The sequence below is a fragment of the Balaenoptera ricei genome, chromosome 7 (assembly GCF_028023285.1).
Source record: "Balaenoptera ricei isolate mBalRic1 chromosome 7, mBalRic1.hap2, whole genome shotgun sequence".
In the NCBI taxonomy this organism is placed as follows: Eukaryota; Metazoa; Chordata; class Mammalia; order Artiodactyla; family Balaenopteridae; genus Balaenoptera; species Balaenoptera ricei.
This window is the reverse complement of record NC_082645.1, coordinates 3,757,960-3,776,344: the sequence shown is the minus strand read 5'-3', so window position 1 is coordinate 3,776,344 and position 18,385 is coordinate 3,757,960. Positions and strand designations below refer to the sequence as shown.

The following is an 18,385-nucleotide window of genomic DNA, read 5'->3' as shown; positions in this document are numbered from 1 at the left end:
GGTGGGACTGTTTGCGTGAAGAGGCTCTTCAGTCTCCTGCAATTTTCTCCATCCTTTCCTAGATTTGTTGTCACTTCAAACCTGAGAGACCTGCAAATTCTAGTGTGACACCAGGCAGAGCTCTGGCAGGAGAGAGGAAGAGTCCTGTTCCTCACCCATTCAAGGCCAGGAGGTGGCCTGCCTCAGGGAAAATGGGGCTGGCCCACTGCCTTCCTGCCCTGTCTGTATCCTGGTTCTAGAACAACCTGAAGCCACTCTGTTCTTTGCACATCTTTCTGGGGTGGGGTTGGGAAGGTGGTCTCTGATTTTTCTCCTGTAAGTCCAAAATTATTTTTAAGGTACCATTATCCTAAGCAATAAAATGATGTGTATGTGGGGTGTGTGTGTGTGTGCGTGTGTGTGTGTAATGTATTTATATATATCAGTGCAGTAGGATTCCAGTTTAGTCGAAAATTCAGGATGGGACTTTGGTACATGTTTTGATGGAATTAAATTTTTTTTTCATACATCCAGTGAACAAGTTTTGGCCCTACTGTGCTGTTCTGGGCATAAGTTGATGGGCTTTGCTTCTCCAGGTGCTCTCAGTGAGCCAGACATGGAAATTCATAGTTACACTGGTGTGGTTGAGCTGTCATGGAAGCAAGGACAAGGTCCGGGAAGATTCCTTTTCTTTGAATGGTCAGGGAGCCCTTCCCAGAGGAGAGAATACTTGAGCAGGTAAATTCTGGGAGTTTCTTAGAATCCATCTTGGGCAAAGACCTGGTAGGTCCTGGAAATGTGAGTCATCTGGAAAAGCCTGGGGCTCAGGAAGGGAATGGTGGAGGACAGCAGATAGGTGGAGAAGGGCCCGGATGTGATGCTGAGAAGTAAGGCCACTGGAATGTAGATCAAACATCAACTGGGCATCTTGTTCAAATGCAGATTCTGACTAGCGGTTCTGGGGTAGGGCATGAGAGTCTGGAGTTTTAGCATGCTCTCAGGGGATGCAATGGACCACACTCTGAGAGCAAGAGTGAAGGCGCTTAGGCATCACTGAGGACTTTACATAAGGGAATAATTATAATCTCTTGAATTTGTAAACCTGGAAATACTAAAAAAAGTATATTGTCTAATTTAATTTATACAGTATCCTTGTAAAATGTGATGCATACCCCATAATTTTTGCAGGAGGATCCTGGAATACAGGGAAGTCAAATAACCAGGGTTTTGTTACTGGAAAGGGGCTCAGAAACCTAAGACAACTCCTCATTTTGTAAGCAAAATCATCTGTCATCTCTGAGGTCATTCTGGATCTGAAAGCCCATGTTTCTGTGATTCGACTATGTTGCTCTAGTTACGCTGCTCCCTCAAGACGAAGGTTGGGTGAAAGTCTTCACCCCATTCTGGGACGCCCCATGCTTGCCTCCCTCTCGGCTAAACTCTGGGAGAGGGTGTAGGATTGGATTTCTGGGTTACAAACATGGAGCAGTGTGATGGGGGTGATGTACTTGAATTTGTGAACATCCTTGATTAGAAGATCCCAGGTTTTAGGCTTTCTGTCTTCCACTCATTTTCTTTGTAACCTGAACCAAATAGGTTCAGTGTAATGCATGTCACCTCCTTCATCTGTAAAAATAGGGCCAGCAACACCCATCCCACCTACCTCACGATATGGTTAGAGCATCAGACTGGCAGGTCTTCCCACATGTATTGTGCACCTACCATGTGCCAGATGCTGTGCCAGGCACTGCGGATGTAGAACAGGACGGACGCAGCCCTTAACCCCATGGAGCTCCCATGGCTGAGAAGACTGGCATGAAAGACAAACGTTCCAAGTTAAATATGTCCAAACGTACAGCATGCAGCCAAGAAGCATGGGGTGATGGGAGCTTATAACAGGGGGCTCAAACATGAGGTCTTGGAGGGCTTCTTGGAGGAAGTGGTCTTTCAGCAGAGAACTGAACAATGGATAAGAATAAGCAAGATGAGGAGAAGGGAGCCTGGCTGGATAAGAGCCCCGAGGCAGGAGGGAGTTGGCTGGCTCCAGAAAATGAGAAAGGGTGAGGTGTTGGACGCAGACACAGCACACAGGGTACAGGAAAGCCTGAAGGAATAAGTTAGGGCAGATCCTATAGGACTTGTTAAAGATTTGGAACTTTATTCTAAGGTTTCAATAATAAGCCATTTAAAGGTTTTAACAAGGGGGTGACATGAACTTTTCAACTTAATGAGATGATCCTGGCTGGTTTGGAGAGTGGCTTGGGCAGGAGTGATTTCGAACAAAACGAGCTAGTGAGCTTCTGCCTCATCCAGGCATGAGATAAGGGCAGCCCCATTAGGGATCTTACAGTGGAGTGGTGAGAAGGGGGCAGACTGGGGAGGGAAAACTGACAGGCTTAGAGATGGATTGGATTTGGGAGTGATGGGGAGGAAGTAGAACAGGATGACTTGCAGATTTCCAGCTAGAAAAATCTCAGTGAATGGCGGTAGCGTTTATTAAAATTGGGAGCAGAGGAGGGAGAGCAGGTTTCAGCTGGTGGTTGGTCATTACTTCAGTCTGGACGTGTGCCAATATAGGTGCAGATGAGCTATCCAAGCCATGACATTGAGTTGGGGGCTGGCTGTGGATGCCTCCTGAGGCTGGCAATGTTGATTTGGGCCCTGCATATCCCCAGATGTGGTATTTCAAGTCAGAGGCATGGAGGTGGTATCCAGAGAGGGGGAGTGAGATGAGCATAGAGCCAGGACAGAGCCCAGAGGTGCTCTGCTGTCACTGAGTCCAAGCTCGTACTACTCACCACATGACAGGCCACTGAATCGAGAGACGAGTTGTCGGGGCAAGGAGTAGTGACTTTATTCGGAAAGCCAGAAGACCAAGAAGATGGTAGACTAGTGTCCCAAAGAACCATCTTGCCTGAGTTAGAATTCAGGCTTCTTTTATATGAAAAGTGGAGGCATGTGGCTCGTTGTTGCAAACTTCTTGGTGGAGGAATCCTTTGTTCTTGCAGCTGTCTGCTTAGGTCAGGTCAGGATGTTTCTGTAAACTTCCAACAAGACAGATGTTATTCTCTGTTCTGCAACTTTTTATCTTTATATGAATGGAACAGTGTTATACCTTTAAAGGTCAGAGCCTTGAGGATGGGCCATTCTGTCTATTTCAGGCTATAGGCAACATTCTTAACTTGTAGCAAAAGCAATAGAATACAAAGGTTGAAGTAAAAGAAACCCATCCAATATGGAGTCAGATTTGTTCTCCCCTATTACACTGCCATTTGGTCATCAGGTTGGGGAGACAGCAAGTGAGGTAACAGATGCAGAATAGCTTTAAAAATTAAAGCCGGATGTTATTGTTGGACAGGACTGGATTTACTAAATATGAATAATAATGCACATCGTTGACAATTACTGCTGCACTTGGATAGGAGAGATGATACTTAATGTTCCCAAATCTGCAAGACTATTTCGTCAAAGTTCTTTTTGCCCCTCTGAAAAGAAAGCCCACCAGGAGGGATCTATTCTTATCATGTCATGCTGCAGTAATTTCATTTTCAAATCATTAACAGGAAGACATCCTCACCCGATCATTCTTGATACAAAACCTTATCTTAGAAGCCTGACACCATCTCCTCAACTCTTCTGAGAGCTTTATGGATTTCATTTGAGACCCTCAGCTTTAAGTAAAACACAAATATAAGCCTGGATTCTTCATGAACCTCTTTTGATATCTCTCCCATCAGCTGAATTCATTTTTTTGCCTCCTGTTCTGGCATTTGGTTATAGATTGTTCCAGGAATTTCACTGCTAACTTACATGATATGAGCAGATAAAGCGAGCTGAACTCATTATCTAATTTACTTTGAAGCTAAATTCTAGATGGTATTTATGGGGAGGGGAAGAGCAGCCTACGATGAGTGAGAATAGTCTTCAATGCCGAAATTAAATGAATTTTCACAGGAAAGTATCCTTCCCCGAACTGTTCCTGTGCATGGGAGTGGGGATGGGGCAGAGGTTATTGCTTTCCATCAGATAAATCCAGTCAAAAGCAGACATTCTGCAGGAGTCTAGCCTGCCACACTCCTATTCAAAGGTAGTTCGCTTCTTTGAATTCCATCAAGCTTCTGGTACAGTAACAGGAAAGTTTATTGTGTTCACCTTACGTGAAAAGAGGCCCTTTCAAGGTGATACCTTTCCTTGTCATAGAGTGTGTTAGAGGGGACAGGAGGTTGGGGAGGGCTTCAGGGTTCCCATCTTCCTGGAATTTGGAATTTTTCCTTCCTCTTACAATGCTACCTTCTATCAATTTCCTTCTTTATTACGGTCTCCACTCCTTGCTTCTCTAGCTCCTTGAACCCCCAAAACCTGTATGTGTGTGTTGAAGGAGGGATAAATGAGTCAGGGCTTCAGGGCAGAGTGGCGGGAGCCCCGTTTCCAGGTGGTAGAAAGAAGTTTGGCCTGGAAATGAGGAGATCTAAGTCTTGGTCCTCTGCTACTGACTAGCAGGAAAACCTTAGTAAAGTCACAGAATTTTTCTGGGCCTTTTCTGTGAGTTGAGGATTGGAAGGTATCTGACATCTTGTGGTTCTAGCCAGCCTTCTGGATTTCTGACCTCTGGGAGCTATCTTGGTGGCAGTGAGAATGTTGGCGGTAAGGTGGTGGTGGTGCTAATGGTGGTGGAAGGGGAGATGGAGCTGGTGATGATGGTATACATGGTGCCAGAGATGGTAATGGTGGTGGAGCTGGTGATGGAGCTGGTGATGATGGTGGAAGTGGTGGCAGAGATGGTAATGGTGGTGCAGGTGGAGGTCATGGTCATGGTGGTGGAGATGGGAGATGATCAGAGAGGTGCTGATAGTCATAACTAACAATAAGCCCTTACCTGGTACCAGGCATTGTACTTAGCACTTTATGTCCATTCTCTCATCTAATCATCCCAGCAGCTGTTGTAATCTCCATTTTTGCATATAAGAAGCCTGAGCTTAAGAGATAAAGTCTGAGCATCCCATCCATGGTGGGCAGAGTTGCCTAGGTCAGGGGGAGACAAAGGTGCTGGTGCTAGGATATATGTCATTGGAAAATTTATCATAGGCATAGAGTGGGAGGGGAGTTAATCTGGGAAGTTAAACATCTTCATGTTCTGCTCTCCCCAAAGCCTCTCCCTCTACAACCAAGTTGTTCCCAGGTGGATTTAGGGTCATAACTGCAAGAGTTCATTCTCCTGAGGCCACGTAGTATATAACAGAGAAATAGTCTCCCACCACCTTTACCAGTTGCTCTTCTAGGTGATTCCTCTTCATTTCTCTATGAGTTTCGCCCTTTGGTTCAGACCCCAACACTTATGCTTTGGGTTTTGGGGCTGCAGCTCTCTGATAAAGACTTGTAGCATCTTCATGGGGGACCGTGATTTAGGGGGTCCCTGAAGTGAGTATTTTGGGGCAAGTGAATGTTCTCCAACATGTGTCTTTGGTAACTGTGTCTTTTCTATATTCTGTTTCACCCGTTGACCCTCACCTATACTTTGTACCCCATGAGGCCATCTTGGAGAGAAATAGGAGAAGAAACGGGTTTATAGCTCAGCGAATACAGGGCTGGGATAGTAGTGCACGGACTGGGAGACTAAAGCTGCTGGCATCTGAAGGCGTTTGTCAGACCCAAGACGCCTCACCGGTGTCTGGACCTCCTTCTTGGGCCTGGGGGTTCTGGCCTTGCTTGAATGAAAGGTGATTCCTTCTTTCAAGTCCCACTCTCTCCTCCTCTTTTCCTCAGGATGGGGATGGTAATAATCCAGGCAGTGGGTCCTGTGTCAGTAGGCTCAGTGTACTGACCCCTCTGGAGGGGGAAGCTGGCTTCAAATGGATCCTATATACATGAGGTGAATGCATGTGAAATGCTCTCTGATATCCAGCCCGTCACCTGACCTCCAACACCCCTTCTCCCTCCTGCAGATGTTTATTGAGCAATTACTATGTAAAGATGTTCTGTTGTGTGCTGAGGATATGACAGTGAAGATGGAACATCCTGACCTCATGGAGTTTATGGTCTAGTTTACACTATAGTGTTACAATGACAGGGGCAGGAGGGTAAAGGTGCTGGTGATCTCATAGCAGGGAACCTGATAGAGCCTTGTGGAGACAAGGAAGGCTTCCTAGAGGCAGTGACACTTTGAGGACACTTGTAGAATAAGAGCTGCACCAAGCATGGCAGTGGCGTGAGAGGAGGAGAGAGGAAGGGGGAGAGAAGGGGAGAGCAGAGGATGAAGAAGATGTGGTCCAGGCAGAGTGGTCAGCGTGTGCGGGGGCCTGGAGGCCAGAAAGAACAGATGGGACGGCTGCTTGCCCCACCTGGGCCTGGGCTGCCTCAGTCACAAGCACCCAGTGCTGGTTTCCCCAGGGTCCTGGTCTCGCGACACAGAGGGGCCTCAAGCAGGAACCAGGACCCACAGGTGCGTTGGCGCCTCTCCGCACTCCTGAAATGCCCGTGTTGCCTCTGCTGCGTGGGCTTGGCTGAGCCCTGCTTCATCCAAGAGCTGCTTGGTTTCGTTGGGCTCTGGGGGGAGCTCGTGACCAGTGCAAACACCGTAAGACTGGGAGGCCCTATGTTTGGACTCCTGGGCTGTGTGAGTTTGGGCACCTCTGCCCGCTTCTCTGAGGCTTCTGCTGGCCCACCGGCAGACCCATCTCTGAGGGTTTTTTTTTTTTTTCCAGTGCTTGCATTCTGGGGTTTTAATTCTCTACCATTTGCAGGGAGCTAAATTCTCTTAGAAACTGCAGGCTTTCAGCCATGAAGCAGTGTTTATAAGTGGCACGGCCATCACCGGGGGGTGGCGTGAGTTGATCCCTGGAGAGGATGGCCCCGTCATCACACGGTCTGTCGCTTCCCCCGCAGGCTTGGAGGGCACCATAGTCCCCATTATCACCACCCACACCTGAGCTGTGCGTTACTAGGGAAGAAGCATTCGGCTTCACTTGTCTGCTGAGAAATAGCTACAGGCTTTTGTAGCTACCCCAGACACAGGGACATCACTATCAGCTGATTCAGAACAGACTGTATAGAAAGCCACACAGGTACATACGGTTGAGATCCACATAGAAAAATATTTATTTAACAGTTTTCAGTTGACCCTTGACCATGCATTCATAAAGGAAAAGGAACAGAGGCGCTAAGCCACAATGACGACCCTAAATGCTGCTTACTTTGAGTGCAAGGGGGTGTCCTACAGCTCCCAGACAGGAGGGCTTGTTTTAGAAATATATATATTGTTGTAGTGATGTATAATTTTTCTTCTTGTACTGAAGTTTATAGAGCAGAATGGGGTGGATGTCATGCTTAGCAAATTGCAGGCCATCTGGAATCTGGGTCTCTGGTGGATGGGGCCACACTGGGGGGACCCTCCTTTCCTGGGCTCCATCGAATAGCTGGGGCGGGGATGGGACATCAAACCATCTGTCTTCATGGACAGAAGCAGCCATCTGTGGCCTTTACATCATTTTAAAGCTGTGACCTGCACCCTTCTCTGAAAACCAAATCCCAACAGCTCTTCTAGCTTCTCCTAAAGAATATTTCTCAATAGGAAAGAGAACAAGGTGGCAGATCAGAGTTTTAAATGAAGGTCTCTAAGCTGATGGGGTTATGGAAAAAGTGACCACAAGGCGTCCAGGCAAGCCCTGGCAGGGTCAGAGGACATAGGACATGGAGTGGCTCTCAGCAGGGGGGGAGGAGGGGGGGGGATGTCCAGTGCACAGCCATCGCCTGTGTTCCTCACAACCCATCCGTGCTGCTTCCAAAGCCCCTCACTTTCCATTGGCAAACTTAGCAATGAGTGGTGGCCATCCTTCTAGGAAGCCACCTGTTAGCCATTAAGGAACGTGCCTGAGGCTGATCCAGCCATGGTCTCAAAGCCATCCAAGAAAAAAAAGGGAAGCGGTGTGTGCTGGCAACAAAAGCAAGACTGGATGTGGCTTGGTTATGGTGACCTTGGGAAAAAATGGAGGGGAGAACGGGGGGAAGAAACAGTGTAGAGAAAGGAGAGACGCCATTGCTTTCCTTACTGGAGAAACATGTAAAGAAAGAGGGGGAAAAGGAAAGGAGAGGGGAGCAGGGAGAGGAAAGGGGAAGGAAGGGGAGACAGAAAGAGAGGGAGAGGAGAAGAGAGGTAGGGCTGCCCTCAGGAATGAGGAACCAGTGGGAGGAGTTTCAAAGTTACTGTCAGAGCAGTATTACACTCATTCGAATGTGATGCTTCAAAGGCAAGCCTGTGACAGGGTGTGGCGGGGTGATGGGGCCACACCAGTGCCCACTGAGCCAGGCTCCACCTCAGTCTATGCTTCTCTTAGACCAGGGGTTCTCAAATTTGAGTATCAGCACCAACCCGTGGCCTTGTTATAACCCCAGGGGTCCCACCCGCAAGTCTCTGATTCAGCGGGTCTGGGTTGTGCATTTCTCACAAGTTCCCAGGTAGTACTGATGCTGCTGTTCCGGGAACCCCCACTTTGAGAACCACTGTCTTAGGGGTTAGAGACTAAACCAAGGTTTGCGCCGATCTGGGCTCCTTGGGTCGAAGTCAGGGAGTGAGTCAGTGTCTCAGCTGGCTGGCAAGAGCAGACTGGCAAACACAACGACAGAACTCAAGAAAGCGCTAAAACCTTTTATTGGATGTATTTGTCTCTTCTTGGCTCGTCATTCAACCCAACCATATGTTTACTTTCCACTGGCAACTGTGATTTTAAACGTCAGTTGACAAGCAGGTGTTCTGCACACTGCTATACGCAAGTTAATTTATTGCCCACAAACTGATGCAGTGCTCTCTCGCTGGCCTCCATTCCCACCAGCTCCACCCAGCCCTTTGTTCTGGCCACACTGAGCCCTGCAGCTCTCAGAAAGGAGCGGCCCTTGCATTCCTCCGTCCCCTGTTGGTGCTGTGTCTTGGCCTGGCTGCCATTTTCCAGGCAAACTAACTCTTACTCTCCTTTAATTTTTTTTTTTTAAGATTTTTTTTTTTTTTGATGTGGACCATTTTTAAAGTCTTTATTGAATTTGTTTGTTACAATATTGCTTCTGTTTTGTTTCGGTTTTTTGGCCCCGAGGCATGTGGGGTCTTAGCTCCCCGACCAGGGATCGAACCCGCACCCGCTGCATTAGAAGGCGAAGTCTTAACCACTGGACCGCCAGGGAAGTCCCCCTCCTTTAATTTTCTGAGTGTTCCCACCTGTGGGAAGGTCAGCCAGCCCTGCTCATTGCTGCTGTCATGTTCTGTCCAGATAGATTGCCGTTGTGGCCCTTTGCAGACAGTCACCAGGCTGTGGCTGCCTCATCCTTCTCAGCTTTTTATCATCAGTGCCTTGGGCAGGGGCTCTAACTCCTGTTCACCGTGGTTGGGGTTAGAGAGAAATTGGAATAGTGGGGCAGGAAGAGACGGAGAGCTCTGCTAATCACTGAAATCCTGAATCATTCTCAACATCCCCCAGGGCTTCAGTGATTCAGTGAAACGGGACTCCAACAGGTGGAAAAGTAAATCTTTGTGATTTCTTTAAAAGCAAACAAAATAACTTCACTTGAGGAAGGAAAAAATACCCAGATCTTTTCCGCTTAGGACGAGCGAAATATCCTTTTGTAGCAGGTGCTTACATAAGGTAGATGGATGGACTGATAGACAGATACAGAGAGGCAAATGGATGGATGGACAGATTGGGTGGATAAAGAGTGTTCTTAAGACTTGCTTATCAGGTCATGACCTGGAATCATATGTTGTTTTCCATTCTTCAGCTCCTTTGGGTGAACTTCAGCTTCCTCTGGGGGGAATATGTGTGCTCCAGAGCTTTGTCACGTGCCTGTTCTTGAGGGACCTGGTTCTAAAACGGAATCCAGTGTCTCGAGGTGTTGTGCTGACTTGAGCTGGGGTCTGAGATGGACCTGCCTCTCATTGAATTCCATGCTATGAATAGTTAGCACTTGAGCCGAAAAATGAAAGACAAAACCATCCCACTACATTTAAAAATAATGAAAGGCTTTTCGGTCAATTTCGGGTGGAATCCACTGTTCTGAGCAGTGGTCCTGCCACCGTGACCTGTGAGATCTTGAGCAAATCACTTAGCCTCAGTTCTGTCACTTGTAGGACAAGGGAGTTCTCTTCCTGCTGTCCCGTTTTCTGATGAGTGTGAGTCATTTCTGGGGGACTCACAACTAGTTACCATCACTTTAAAGATTGGAGGGGAGAAAACAGGGCACGAGGTCGGATGTATGATGCCGCCACATCCCAGGCGGCATAGCTTAATGCACTTCTGAAGACTAAACCAAGCAGGCTGACTTGAATGCTGTTGAAATAGCAGGCTTCACTGCAGGACGCTGTTGGACACCTGCATTACTTCTGTTTTTTAAACAGTACTCTGCTGAGAATAAATCTGTGTCACTGCCTAATGGCTCTTGTCATTTTAGTGCAGTGATCAAGGAGGAAAAATGGAAGTACTTTATGTGGAAAAACAGGCAAGATATGAAGGTATTTCTTAACCCAGAGTGCACAGCTGTCGGCAGTACAATACAGATCTATCAACAGTTTCACTTAAAACAGTTTACCTGTTTTGCATGACTGAGTTCAGTTCACTGATCTTCATTCAAGTTCACACTGAAGTCATTTACCTGCGGGCTACAGATTACACCACACAGACCGAAGCATTATAGATTTTTCCAAATGTAATATACAAGTCCAAATTGATTGCAGCCCTACGTAAATTTAGTCAAATCTTTAATATGCTCTATTAAGGCGTGAATAAAAGTTTAAAGCTTTGTCTCAGCTACAGCGTAGCTGGGACTGGAGCTGAACCAGTTGTGAACAGCCAGAATAAAAAGTCACTGTTGGACATGATGTTTATTCTCAGCAATGTGGCATCTAAAATAATGAGCTTTGTTTTCAAAATGTAAAAATGAGCAATTCACTTGTTATTATAAAATGACAATTTTATAAGGGGGCTAGTTTGACTCCTCTTCTGACACCACCAAGGCTAACCTCTGTTACATTGTCCATGGGCACACACCTCACGCTGACCATTGACTGTACCTGGGTGGCCAATGCTCCATTTTCCTAGCACAGAATCATCTTTCAAAACACAAGAGCAAAGGTCCTAGCTATTTTCCCCACCTCCAGTTGAGATGGGGAAGTATATTCTAGCAGCCCTGGCAGGTATTTGGCACAATCTGTGTTATTCCAGAATGACTAGGCAAGGCTTAGAATGAGGAATGCAAAATAAAATTGTGTGTTTTCAGAATTATTTATGCTTTAATTTGTAGTCCCTTATAGGGAAGGCTTTCTGTGAAAAGACTGGATAGACTTGGTCTACACTATAGCGGAGAATGTGTATTCAGAAATACGATCCAGATTCAACCTTGGTTGCATCGTCAGAATCTTAGGAGGATAATAAATACAAGCTAGGTGGGGGATTCTGTGAGGGTTTCTTTGGTTTGGCAGGACTCTCTGGGTATGCGGCTGGAAAGTGGGGAATGGGAGGAGAAGGAAATAAGGAGCCTTGCTGCTTTGGGCAGCGTCTATGAAGGATTACTTTAACCTGTGGCATAGCCACTAGCCAGAGGGGGCTGGTCCCAACTGAAATGTGCTGTAAGTGTAAAAGCCACACTGGGTTTCAAAGACTTAGTAAGAAATGTAAGAAAATGTAAAACATTGCATGAATATTTTGATTCATTGCACGTTGAAACCGTGTGTGAAATGATGATATCTGGGGCATACTGGATTAAAATCATTAAAATTGATTTCACCTCTTTTTGAATGTGGTTGAGATTTTAAAATTACATATGTGGCTTGTATTTCTAGTGGACAGTGCTGTTTAATACCTATGATGTATGGTGGGATTATGGCTCATGATTACTTTCTTGCTTGTGTTTTATTTTTCAAATAGAAAATGTGAGAGACAATATTGTCTTGGAGAAAAAAATATATATATAGCTTGTGGATTTTCGAGTCCAGCCAGCATGTGTCTTGGCTATAGCTAGCCCTTGGGTAACTAACCTCTGAGACTCAACTGCCTCATCTAGAAAATTAAAATAATAACAGTTTTGATCTCAGCAGGTTGTTGTCAGAAATGCATGGGAAATTAGCAGAGAGCACTTATCACTGAACTAACATAGGGAAAACGCAATGAGCAATCGGCATGGTTCTTTCTTAATCTCAGGACCTGTCCAGTGCCTCATCTTTTAATCCCTGACCATTTCAACTCAGTTCCTTGTTTCGTTTCTTCCCCAAATTTGTATTTTCTTTCATGTCTATCTATCTATCTATTTACTTCTACACCCAGAAGGCTAATCTTTCCCTTCTTTTTCTCATCACTGAAAAAATCTCTCGTCTGGTTCCCCATCTTCTTACTTGTTCAGACTAAGGTTCCTCCTGCTTATTTACTTCAACTGTTCAGAGCGAGAATTCTATCCTGGCTAAAACCATAAACCAGCCACAACCCTTCGTCTGCCCTTGTCTGGATGCCTCCTCTCGGGCATGCTGGGTCTTGGCTTTCATGGGAACTCTGCTTCTTTTGATGGGTTGGTCAATCAAAGGACGACTGACTCCAGGCAAAAGGGGTGTAGGTAATGGGAGACTAAGGGTCATGTAAACAAGAGATCAAGAGAACAGGACAGGAGAAGAAAAATCGTGTAACTAACTTCTCTCCTTTTGCCCCCCCCACAAGGCTGCCTTTTCTTTCTCCTTGCCTTTCTTCTGTTGGCTTTAGAAGCTGTGCTATGTTCAACCATGGTTAAGTACTAGGTGGTTCTCGTTGCCTTTCTAGATTCTTGCACCTGCAAGCACAACCTCCCACAGTGTAGCATGGCACACATCTAAAACCCTGTGCTGTTTCCACATTCTAAGAAATAAGTCCTTAAATGAAGATGGTTATTACTTGTTCTCTGAAATTCAGTGGCAAGGAAGAGAAAAAGATAGAAAACTCTGTGACGATATGTTGTTTCGCTAGGTGAGTTACCTGAGTCCTTCACAATTAATAAGATGAACCTCTCAGCCAGAGCTACATGAGATTAAAAAACAAAGAAATAACTTAAGAACACACTTGGAATAGCAGTGGTGGCGTGCCTCTTACAGTCCCCGATTTTCCTATGCAGGTTTTTTTTTTTTTTTTTTTGGTAATCAATCAGAACTATGTTGATTTTTGTTCCCATCTGGCAGCTGTAACTAGGTGCTTCAGCCTGTACTCTTAAGGTGATTTTTTTTTTTTTTTCTGCCTTTCATCAGATCAATATGTTACTTTGCCTGTTTTATTTTTAGATTTACTGAGTGTTCTGAGGGTAGCAAAGGAAAGAAATAAGCAAATTGGTTTGTATTTCAAGTGTGGGCTGAGGTTTGACCCCAGAAACCTGTCAACCCTGTTTGGAAATTTAACAGGGGAACAGGTTTCACGGGTCTACTTTGCTGACAGCTGGGATTTTTGGAGGATTTGTTGTTGGGAGAACTGAGTGATTTCAGTGCCGGAGAACATAACTAGGGCCCCTCTGCCGCCCCAGGCAAGGCATGCTTAGGCGAGTGTGTGCCGGAGGGCCGACCCTGGATGGATAAACGTGGCTGTTTTTCCTGGGGCATTTATTAATGAAATATTTACCACTGATCAGAGGCAGGAGGGGTGGTTGCCAACAATCACTTACCTGTGGCTTCCTAGAGAATCAGAGGGTTTGAACATGTGAATGAATTTTTCTTCTTAAAGTATTATGTAAATTTAGGAGAGGGAGGAAGAATTTCTGAAAATCCAAAACAAACACAGCTCTAAGATATCAGCTGTCCACATAGAAACTTACATTCTGGTGTCTTGGCTCTCCAAGAGAAGACAGCAAATGCTCTGCAGCTCCCTGATCTTCCTTTTCTTATTTACTCTTTTGGTCACTGTGGATAAATACTCATGACACTTGTGATTATCAGTTGTCTATGGTGTACATCTTGTTCTCTGTCAGAGGTTGTAGAAAGAGCAATGATTGCGTGATTCAGAATGCAAATACGTGGGCGTGCAGACAGACATCTGTCCGTGCAGTCAACGTTTGATCCTCTGGGGGACCACTAAGGGGTATCGTTTTAAGAGCCTGATCTTTTCTGGGTGGCTGACAGTACAGCTTAGTGCCACAAAGGCAGTGAGCTAGTGAGAGTTACTAGCTGAACTCAAAGTTTTACATTTTCCATGGTTTTTGGATAATTATCTTTTTTTCCCCCATGAGGCTCAAATATACGGCACATCTAAAAACATCTGTAAAGAAAACAGAAGTGCTGCTGCAGGTGTGAGCATTGTAATTACAGGTGTGCACGCCTACTAAATATATGTCCCAAACAAACACACACTCAGTGACAGGCTACTCCTGATTTTGCCTCCCCTGAAATTGAATGTAAAATTAGTGTCACTAAATATACTTCTTTGTTACCAAAGGGCTGCCACTGCCCTTTTGTCTTGAAAATAATCATTGGGTTGTCTCTAGACAAACATTCTTTAAAGTACAGATAGATATTGTTTCATCTGATGTGGCTATACTGTATCCATCTATTCCTTAAAGGCCAAAACCAGATTTATGGACTACATAAAATGCTTTCTGGATATACAAACAATGAAAAAACATTTTTTTAAATTAACAGGCATCAACAGGTAGGTATAAATAAATTGTCTAAAGCATTTAATGGTCTTTAACACAGTCAACGCCCCTGGCCTTGAAACAGTGTTAAATTCTTTTTTTGCTAGTGGCAAAAAAAGCCATCAAGCAAGCAAGCCCAGCTTGAAAATTTGGTACCATTTCCTGGCCAGTAAGCACAGAACGGAGGGGCTCAATATTTTATGGGTATCTTTTTGTTGTTGGGCTTATGACTTTTTTTTTTCTCTCTCTCTCCCCTCTCCTGCCTGCTCAGGGCTGATCGTTGTGACGTTGGCCGTCTGCTGGATGCCTAACCAGGTTCGGAGGATCATGGCTGCGGCCAAACCCAAGCACGACTGGACCAAGTCCTACTTCCAGGCGTACATGATCCTGCTCCCCTTCTCGGACACCTTCTTCTACCTGAGCTCGGTCGTCAACCCGCTGCTGTACAACGTGTCCTCGCAGCAGTTCCGCAGCGTGTTCGGGCAGGTGCTGCGCTGCCGGCTGACGCTGCCGCACGCCAACCAGGAGAAGCGGCTGCGCGCCCACGTGGCCTCCACCGTGGATAGCACCCGCTTAGCGCGCCGCCCCCTCATCTTCCTGGCTTCCCGGCCCAATGCCTCTGCAAGGAGAACTGACAAGGTTTTCTTAAGCACTCTTCAGAGCGAGGCCAAGCCCGACTCTAAGCCTCAGCAGGTGAGTCGTGAGTCACCGGATCCCAACTCAGAGGTGACACCTGCCAACCCTGCCACCGAAAATGGTTTCCAGGAGCATGAAGTGTGACTGTGTCAGTCAAGGAAGGAAGGAAAGCTGGAGCGCCAACGGGCCCTCCCCACACGGAAGCGACGGTTACCTTCATGCAGCAGTGACAACAGACTGTGCCCCCATCATCAGGGACAGGAGTGGAAGACAGACAGGGGCCTGGGAAAAAAACAGATGGCCACTTAAAAGTGTCACTTACTTACTTACTTACGTAAGGGCTAATGCTGCTGCCAACCTGGCCTCAACTCTGGCCCACGTGTATCCATTCCTCCTCCTCCCTTCCATTAAGGACACGTGGAAAATTCAGTCAAACTGAACGTATCCAGAGCTCACAAAGTTTCGTTTTGACACTGAGCTCTTTCATTATTTGCAAAGGAACTGAAAGAAAGAGAGCACGAGTTCCCCTCGCGACCCGGAATAAAAGGACACCCAGAAAAAAAATCTCAGGGGGGCTGGGGGGGGAAGGCGAGCCAGAAGAACAATGCAGGAGGGGCTGGTATCTCCTTCAGCTTCAGCAGCGCGCCAAGAAAAGGCCTAATTTGAGGAGCAGGATGGTGCTGGGGAGTCCCGGCTGAAGGGCTGGGGCAGAACTGCTCCTTTTCTTGGGCCGGGGCCCATTGCACAGAGGGGTGTTGCAGCAGCTGATGCACACGGAGTTCAGTCTCCCCGGGGAGCAGAAGGATTGGTACCCGGCCGAGGCGATGAGGCAGGCCGCCGACGACGCGCACGACTTGCGGTACAGAATCCCTGCAACACAGACCCGAAGGAGCGCGGGTAACCAGCCTGCACCGGCCCCAAGACGGCAACCCTCCGAGCCCAGAGCCCCACGCAGAGCACGTTCTCACTCCTCCTACAGCCCAGAAACTTGGTGTGGCCAGGGAGCTGCTCCAGGTTGTTTTCCTTGAGCACCCCCCCCACCCCAAAATACATGACATGTGCAGTGGAGAAGGCAGGCATCATTTCACTTGCTTCTGAGATGCCAGTACCAGTGAATAAAAGAGCTTTTACGATCAAAGTTCATGTTTTTTGTTTAAACTGTGTACTAGACAGAACTTCTTTTTATGTACTTCTTTTTGGTTCACACTGTCTCATGCCAGAGAGGATGACAGGCTGCACTTCAAGATCTTATCTCTGTTGTTTGTTTGTTATTACTTTATAAGCGACCACAGAGAGATGGCTCTCAACTATGTGTTTATGAAATCCTGGAATTCTCTCTCTCAGTAAAAACCAAACTCCAAAGAGAATAAATCAGATCACTACCAAAGAGGCCCTGTGTGGGTTCAGTAAAGGGAGGGGGGGGGGGGCCTGGCTGACAGTGTACCGAACACTGCCTTGTTCCAAGGGAAGTTTTGCCCTTAGAACATATGGCCATTTGCCAGGTCAGCACCACACAGCCAGCACCTATTAACACATACTGTGTGGGCACATAAAGGGTCTTCCCAATAAGACTGGAGGGCCCATCTTAAGGAGCTCGTGTGTCTGTCAGTCAGGTCCAAATTGCAGCATAATCATCAAATTAGGGTGTCTTGGGTAATCATTTGACTTTATAAAGCTGGAAGTTTATTCAAGTAATAGCTAAGCTTATTAAATACTTTCCTGAATGCCAGGCACTCTTCAGATGGCTCCTAGCTCATTTACTACCTGCAACAACCCTACAAGAGAGGGCCCCAAGATCATCCCCATTTTGCAGATGGGGATCCTAAAGGCAAGAGAGATTTAGTAACTTGCCCAAAGTCACACTTCTAGAAAGTAGAGCACCTGTGATTTGAACCAAGTATTCTGGTCCCATGCTGTCAAATCTGTAGTACTATACAGCAAAGCAGCCAGCCAAGTGAACCACAAAATGGTTTTGTTTTTTGCAGGGGGGGGGGAAGACTACTTTGAAAATAGCTTTTGGTGTGTGTGTGTGAGAGAGAGAGAGAGAGACCGTTTTGTATCAATGAACTACTTTTCTTTTTGGACATATAACGTCATACTAAAGCTGAACCTCAAAGTGATGCCTTTAGCCCATGTGCGGCCCTGCGTGTCTGAGGGACACAACACATTCACCAGTAGCCAGGGCTCCCTCCCCTCTGACTCCCTGCAGACATGTGTGTATGCAAGCATTACTTCCATTTGGGCCCCCATCTTCCCCCTTGAGAATTGCTACTTTGGATGCTAGAGAAACAGTGAAAAAAAACTGAAGTGCCTAAAACTCCCAAGTGGGAGGTAAAGAAATACTTTAGATTTATATTAAACATGCAATTTTATGCCATTTCTATAACTGCATGTTTGTAAGGATTGATTTTGTAACTCTGTTAGAAAAACCTGGAAGGTAGCTGGTCTGGTAAGAGAAATCCCATGGACAGAGGATGTGTAGGGGGAATGAGGAGCACTGTTTAATTTCTAAGGAACATGCTACAGAGTTCCCAGAGTCTCTACATTTTCTAACCATTGCCCATTTTAGAAAATTAAGGTTCACTGTCTTTTTATTCTTAAATGTTAAAAGCCACTAACTGTCAGTTGTCAGTTCAACTTCAGTAAACTTTTTTCCTTTAAATAAATTTTAAAAATTAAAAAATATGTACTGAATACATCTTTTACTGTAAAAACGTTCAGACAGATCAGGTGAAAATGCTCCTTGACCTCTCTCCTTCCAGTGCTACATCCTCCTCAGAGGTAAGCACTCTTATCAATTTGGGATGCCTCCTTCCAGGCCTATTTCTATGTATTTACATATGTGTCCATGGAGAAGAGGTCTGTGCATATGTCCTGATAGCATAACATAACATCCTATATGCTGTATATATGTATATCCTATTTGCATTTTCACTTAGTGACATGGCTGGGGATATATTTTTAAGTCTAACTTTGTAGGACTGAGAGTCAGTGATGAGGTAAGTTAGTTAGATAAATAACGCAATTTTGTGACTGCTGCCCAGGGGACATCTCCAGATCACTTGGCTCTGATGGCCAGTGGGGCCTACGCTTGCAGTCCTGCAGGACTATATATATTTGCATCTTTAAAAGTTGCTGCCAGAGGGTCTGCCTTCCAATC

General features: G+C 46.0%; 2 protein-coding genes across 2 annotated transcripts in view; one reads left to right on the top strand and one right to left on the bottom strand.

Annotated features, from left to right (window-relative positions):
* Positions 1 to 16,363, top strand: part of GPR39 (G protein-coupled receptor 39) — a 235,857-nt gene extending 219,494 nt beyond the window's left edge. The window contains exon 2 of the mRNA XM_059927628.1: positions 14,861 to 16,363. Coding sequence (XP_059783611.1) covers positions 14,861 to 15,369 — 509 coding nt within the window. The 3' untranslated portion in view covers positions 15,370 to 16,363. The remainder of the gene's footprint in view (positions 1 to 14,860) is intronic.
* Positions 14,609 to 18,385, bottom strand: part of LYPD1 (LY6/PLAUR domain containing 1) — a 50,694-nt gene continuing 46,917 nt past the window's right edge. The window contains exon 3 of the mRNA XM_059927630.1: positions 14,609 to 16,095. Coding sequence (XP_059783613.1) covers positions 15,860 to 16,095 — 236 coding nt within the window. The 3' untranslated portion in view covers positions 14,609 to 15,859. The remainder of the gene's footprint in view (positions 16,096 to 18,385) is intronic.